The sequence below is a fragment of the Mauremys reevesii genome, linkage group 2 (assembly GCF_016161935.1).
Source record: "Mauremys reevesii isolate NIE-2019 linkage group 2, ASM1616193v1, whole genome shotgun sequence".
NCBI lineage: Eukaryota > Metazoa > Chordata > Testudines > Geoemydidae > Mauremys > Mauremys reevesii.
The window spans coordinates 149,268,057-149,274,056 of NC_052624.1; the positions used below are offsets into that span (position 1 = coordinate 149,268,057).

Below are 6,000 nucleotides of genomic sequence, written 5' to 3' on the forward strand. Positions count from 1 at the left end.
GCACGACTGTTAGAGGAACACGGTACGTGTGTGATCTGGAGTCACAGACTCCAATGATGTTGGTTTCTCAGAGAGGAACCGTGCTCCAAAAGTGACCTATAAAGGGAGAATGGCCAGTGAGCTAATCAAAGAAGAGGGGGAGGTAGAAGGGGTGGGGGTCTTGCTGCTCCACAGTCCATGCTGATGACTCAGAAAGCACCTCCTGGGGACAGTAGATGCCCACAGCACACAGCTGTAGCATAAAGGGGCAGTTCTGCCCTGAGCTGGCATTGCAGGGCTCTGTGTTGGCTGTCTGGCAAATGGAGTGAGTGTGAGCTGGAGGCCTGGGAGGTGTTTCTGTAGCCTGGGCTGGCTGCGAGATACAAGCTGGGTCCTCTTCCTTCGTGGCTGGTAACCCTGGCACACCCAAGCAAGGTCTGGCTGAGAGCTTCGCTAGGCTAACTGGGCCGGATTCTGCTGTCACTCCGGTTTGATTTCACTGACATGGGTGGAGTTGCTTGGCCCAATAGCATTTACTGGATTCTTTTATCTTTATCAAGAGCCTGGCCAACGTAACAGGGGTCCCCCTGCATGATGAGTTCTGGGGTGCAGCCCCGCCGCACGGTGACAAAGCAGGGGATAGGCTGAGTGAGCTGGGCCAGGGAGGGGTCCTGGCTGTTGTTAGCAGCTGGTGTTTGCGCAGCAGCACCAACGGGCGTTTGTCGACCCTGTCGCTGGCTCAGGGGGAGTGACAGAATCCCTCAGTGCCTTCCCTTCCCCATTTCTCCAACCAGCAGCAGGAGGCTTTGCTGCCTCCCAGCGGTGCTGGGAAGGCGACTCTCCACCAGCCTCCTGTTTGCAAAGTACTGCCTGTTCGCCGAGAGCAGCAGCCGTTGTTCAGGACTCTCCAAATCCTCTTCCCTTAGCCCTTCGGGGGAGAACAGCCCTGTGCCTCTCCTGGAGAATCCCACAGTGAATGAGATCGCTCAGAAGCATGGAAAAACCAGCGCTCAGGTGAGGGGGGGACAGCACTGGCCCTAGTGGTGTTTCTCTATATAGACGTGCGACATCCTATCTAAGCTACACAGGGGGTGGGGGGGTTGTGGGTGCAGTGTGGAAAAATGGGTCTCTCCGTCTCTTCGCGCTGGCTGTGCTCCCCCGGCCACCGCACCAGCCACGTATCCTGGCTCACCAGCTCCTGCCCTCTCTGCAGGTTCTCATCCGCTTCCACATTCAGAGGGGCATCGCCACCATCCCGAAAAGCATCACCCCGGCCCGCATCGTGGAGAACGCAGAGGTAACGGGGATGGCTAGCGAGCCGGGAGCCCTCTTCGCTCCTGGCCAATGGCTGAGGTGTTACTGTCACCAGGGCAGGGTGAGACGCTTCACACAAGCGGCAGCTGGGGACTTGTACCAAAGCTGAGCTGTACCCAGCAGGATTTGAATGGCTAGTTCAAGGGACCCTTAAGTATTGCTAGCCTGAGGGTTAGTTAGCCCCTCTGTCCGGGGATACGCTTGTAGGCCCTCAGCTTGGAGACCTAAGTGGGTTTGCGCCTCGTAGAAGACACAACACAGAGCGAAGTCTGGCTGTTAAACAGCCTGGGTTGGCATGCACGCCCCCCCCCCCCCGTGTGAGAGGTGGCGTGACGCAGTACCTGGGAAGCCCGTTACCAGAGTTTTTTGGAAGCCCTCACAGCGATTCTTGTCCCGGCTCCAGCTGTGACGATCTGGATGAAAACACGTCCAGGCCAGGGAAGCGGCTGTGGGAATAGATTGTGGCCCAGACATCTGGGGTGGGATTTTTGTCCTTTCACTGAGGAGTTGAGTGAGTGGCCGTGCCCATTTGGTAGAGCTGTGCTGAACAAATCCTCAGGGCTGGGCCCCCAACAGAAGATCTGCCCTTAGCCTCAGAGAGAGAGACACAAAATGTCTGGGCCTGTCTGCTGCGGAGCAAGGCAGAGGGTGAATTTCAGCACAGCAGCTTGCCACACAGTAACCTGCCATGTGCGCGCTGGGGAAGTCCCACGCCCTGCCATTCCCCATATCCAGCCTCCTGGTACCGCTCAGACTCCAAGGGCTGCATTTCCCAGCCTTACAGAATATCCACCCGCGTCTTCCATGCTTTGCTGTGGACTTGCATCTCCCTGTAGACCTGGGAGCACAGAAAGCCCTGGCCTTGGATTCAAAGGCTGTTTCTTCTGCGTAGGTATACGACTTTCACCTGACACGCAAAGAAATCCCGACACTGGAAGGACTAGACTACAACACGCGATTTATTAAATAGAACCTGCTGGGGTGAGTGGTTGAAACAGGCTCGTCTAACTAAAAAAACGTAGACTTCAGAGCCCGGCTAACAATATTACACAGGGAAGCTTGCAGGCTAGGAAGCAGTAGGTGCTTTCAGTCATGTGGCCCAGGGGCTGGTGCACTGGACAGGGATGCAGGAGACCTGGGTTCTATTTCTAGCTTTCCCTCTGGCCTGCTGGGTGACCTGGGACCAGTCACTTCCCATCCTTTGCCTCAGTTTCCCTCAATGAAAAATGGGGATCATGATCCTTTGCTTGCCTTTGATAGGCGGTAGATATTCAGTAGCATCTACTCTTTAAGCATCTCAAAGCACCTTCCCAACATTAATTAACCCACAATGAAGTAGGTAAGGGACCAAACCCAGCAGGGATTGTCCCCGTTAGCTTCAGGTGGGGTTGTTCCCAAGCCAGTGTGGGTCTCACCTGTTATAAAGGGAGCTGTTTCCTCTCTGACGCTAACCCATTCAGAGGCAAGGGATACATCACAAAGGTTTGAGCAGCACATTGAAGCTCCAGTGTAATACGCGCCGAGTATTGCTATTGTTTATTTAAGCACTGACAGTAGGCTTGGCCCCCGTGCAATACACACAATCAAATCTTCCCTTGGGGCAGGGCTCGCAAATAAGGCCCCGATCCTGAAATCGGAGAGGCCAGCATGGGACCCAAAGTGATTTCATCTGGGTGTGGCAAGCCATTCACAGGGTCCAGATGATGATTCATCTGGGTGGAGGGCCGGGGTCAGTAGAAGCATAACCCAAGCTAGGAGAATGTGGATTTGATGCTCTCTAGTGACTGGTCCCCAGAGATGTTTCAATCTGCTATAGAGCTGCTTAAAATATAAAGCTGTCTTTCTGAAAATATGAACAAAATGACCCCCACCCTAAAAACCTTGCTACAGAACTTCTGTCTTTTGACTATAGGAACATTGGAAAAAAAAATTGCCTTCCTCTTCTTCCCTGTTTCCACTGAAAACAGGGAATGGCCCCCAAAAAGAAAACTTCTGGTTTTCAACAGCTGAAAATTTTCAATCAAATTACATTTTCATTTTGATCAAAAAGCCATTTTTAATTGGGGAGGCAGCATTTTTGGTGAAAAATGCTGACCAGCTAAGGTGTGGGTTCTCAAGCTTTTCCCTACTGGGTCCCCTCTACCATCTAATCAAATCTAGCTCCTTATATAACACTTTTCAGCAGTAGATCTGAGAGGACCAGATTCATGAAGGTGCTTAAGCATTCCAACATCTAAACCCCCCCATGGGGCCCTGCCAACAAGTGGAATTCTCAGCCTGGAGCTTTGTGAATCTAGTCCAAAGTGACTTGCTTCAGAGTGATCCAAGCAAAACCCACATCTCCCGTGTCCCAGTCCACTCGGCCATGCTGCAGGAAGGGCAGGGGTTTCACAACCAAACTCTGTTGGCAGTAGGGTGACCAGACAGCAAATATGAAAAATTGGGACCGGGGTGGGGGTTAATAGGAGCCTATATAAGAAAAAGACCCCAAAATCAGGGCTGTCCCTATAAAATCGGGACATCTGGTCACTGGGTGGCCCACTAAGTTGAGCCTCTTTTCGTCATTAGAGGTTGATACTGCACAGGGGAAGCTAATGGGAGTTTTTCTATTGACTTAATTGGGAGCAGGATCAAGGCCCTTAAGTCTTTGAATGCAACAGGGGCTAAAAAGCAGGATTGGCTCATCCTTTTAGTTGGAGAGATTCTGGGTTTAAACACCTCTGCTGGTGCAAGGTATCACTAGCAGATCCAGTTGCAGGATGGGTGCCTGACGGAACAGAATGCACCGGCAAATCCAGAGAGGGATGGGCTTAGTTTATTTGTGTTTCTTTTAATTAAACTCATGGGTTAATGCATTTTAAATTAAAGGTTTGAATTCCAGTAAAATTCCCTATCTTGGCTATTCCTATCACATGTATAGAAGAGGTGGCTGGCTACCTGCACTGTTTTGCTTCTTGAAAAAGCTTCTACATGGAAGATTCTGAATGGTTGTGATAATTATTTACTTAGGATGTATTTGTCTTTTATTCCAGGATGGAGACACACAAACACATTTCCCATTCGGTGACAAGTAACTATTGCGGCCTAAAGAAATGGCAAGTCAATCCTGGAAGATCCGGTTCCCAGTAAATCAACTGCATGTATTGGCAAGCATTTGAAATGATCCATATCAGCCTCTCAAAATCCTTATGAAAACATACTAGGCAAGGTAAACTAAAATCTACTTGCCTACCTGTACACTAGGGCTACAACTAATTACGTTTTATTTCCCATTTTAAATGAGAATGGAGGAGAAGAATTTTACAAGGGTGATTTTAAATACTTGCTCAGCAAAGGGTAAGGGGGGAATCTTGATAAGCTATTTGTTCTCTGGAGACAGTTTCTAGATATGGGGGTAAAGGATTAGACCCTTCTGTAATGTTCCCCTGATTTTCTTTCAGTAACACAATAAAAACCAGCTTCCCAATGACAGCATTTAGCATTCCTGGGGCTCCGGTTCATGTATTCATTTTTCAGGGGACTTTTATCATGCACTGAACATACTGGGATTTTGTTAAATAGCAGACTGTACCAACATGCCTTTAACTTGATGCAACATGGGATTTGTAGTCTCCCATTCAAAAACTTCAGCAATGTAAGTACTTCAGCTATATTCTGCACTGCCATGAGTAGTATACTGCTTGATAGCATTCATCACCATGCATTTTTGACAGGTTTCCGCATCCCATTTAGGGCTTATGTCCCACTCTCCCACCCCGTTTCCGTTGGCGCCAAAGTTTGGCGCTGTCAGCCATTTTGAAAAAAATTGTCTCTGTGTGTGGTTATTTGACTAGGGGAAGTGTTGTGTATCCAAGCACAAACACACATTGAGAGAAAAAGTTTGAAAGAAGAGAGTGAGAGAGTTTAAAGATGAAAAAAGAAAGTTTGAGTAAGGTTTAGAGGAAAAAAAGGTAAGAAAGGTTATTGGATGTGATTGAGTAAGGAGAGAGGATGGTAAAGACCTAGTTTAGTAGGTTATTTAAGAATAGAAAGATAGAACTTAAAGAAAAAAGGAATTTTTTGTTTTTAAAGGGTTAGTTTAAGAAAAGAGTTAAATAATGTTAAAAACTAGGTTTAAAAAGAACCTATATAGCCAAAAAAGGGAATTTATTAAGGCTAGCTTGTTTAGTAAGCCCTAGCCAAAAACTATAAAGGGTGGCTCAGAAAAACACAATTAAACTATTCAATACCAGTGTAGGTTAAGAAAAAAGCTTTTAAAAACATTAAAAACTAGGTTTAAGAAAGGAATTTACTAAGGCAAAGCCTGTTTGGTAAGCACATGGTAAAAAAGTGAATAAAAAATGCATTTAAACTATTCAATACCAGTGTAGGTTAAGAAAAAAGAGAGGCTAAAAGAAAGAACAGGACAAAAAAAAGCACATGGTGGAATTAGAATGAGATAGATTAAGAAAGAAAGAAACAGGCACAGTCTGTTTAGTAAGCACATGGTAAAAAAGTGAATAGAAAAGCATTCGGTATCAGAGTAGGTTAAGAAAAAAAGAGAGGTTAAAAGAAAGAACAGGGCAAGAAAAGGGAAAAGAGACCCCCTTTGCAAAGGGCAAAGATAGACAAAACATGGTTGAATCAGAAAGAGAGAGAGAAAATGTTTACCTTTCAAGTCTTTCTGTAGAATGAGGCAACTTCCCTGGTTCAGATCCTCTCAGACTT

The 6,000-nt window shown here is 47.3% G+C and overlaps 1 protein-coding gene across 1 annotated transcript in view; it reads left to right on the forward strand.

Moving 5' to 3' along the window:
- Positions 1–5,735, forward strand: part of LOC120399260 (aldose reductase-related protein 2-like) — a 47,798-nt gene extending 42,063 nt beyond the window's left edge. Inside the window, exons 7-10 of the mRNA XM_039527355.1 lie at positions 774–993; positions 1,193–1,276; positions 2,186–2,274; positions 4,326–5,735. Coding sequence (XP_039383289.1) covers positions 774–993; positions 1,193–1,276; positions 2,186–2,263 — 382 coding nt within the window. The 3' untranslated portion in view covers positions 2,264–2,274; positions 4,326–5,735. The remainder of the gene's footprint in view (positions 1–773; positions 994–1,192; positions 1,277–2,185; positions 2,275–4,325) is intronic.
- The last annotated feature ends 265 nt before the right edge of the window (positions 5,736–6,000 follow it).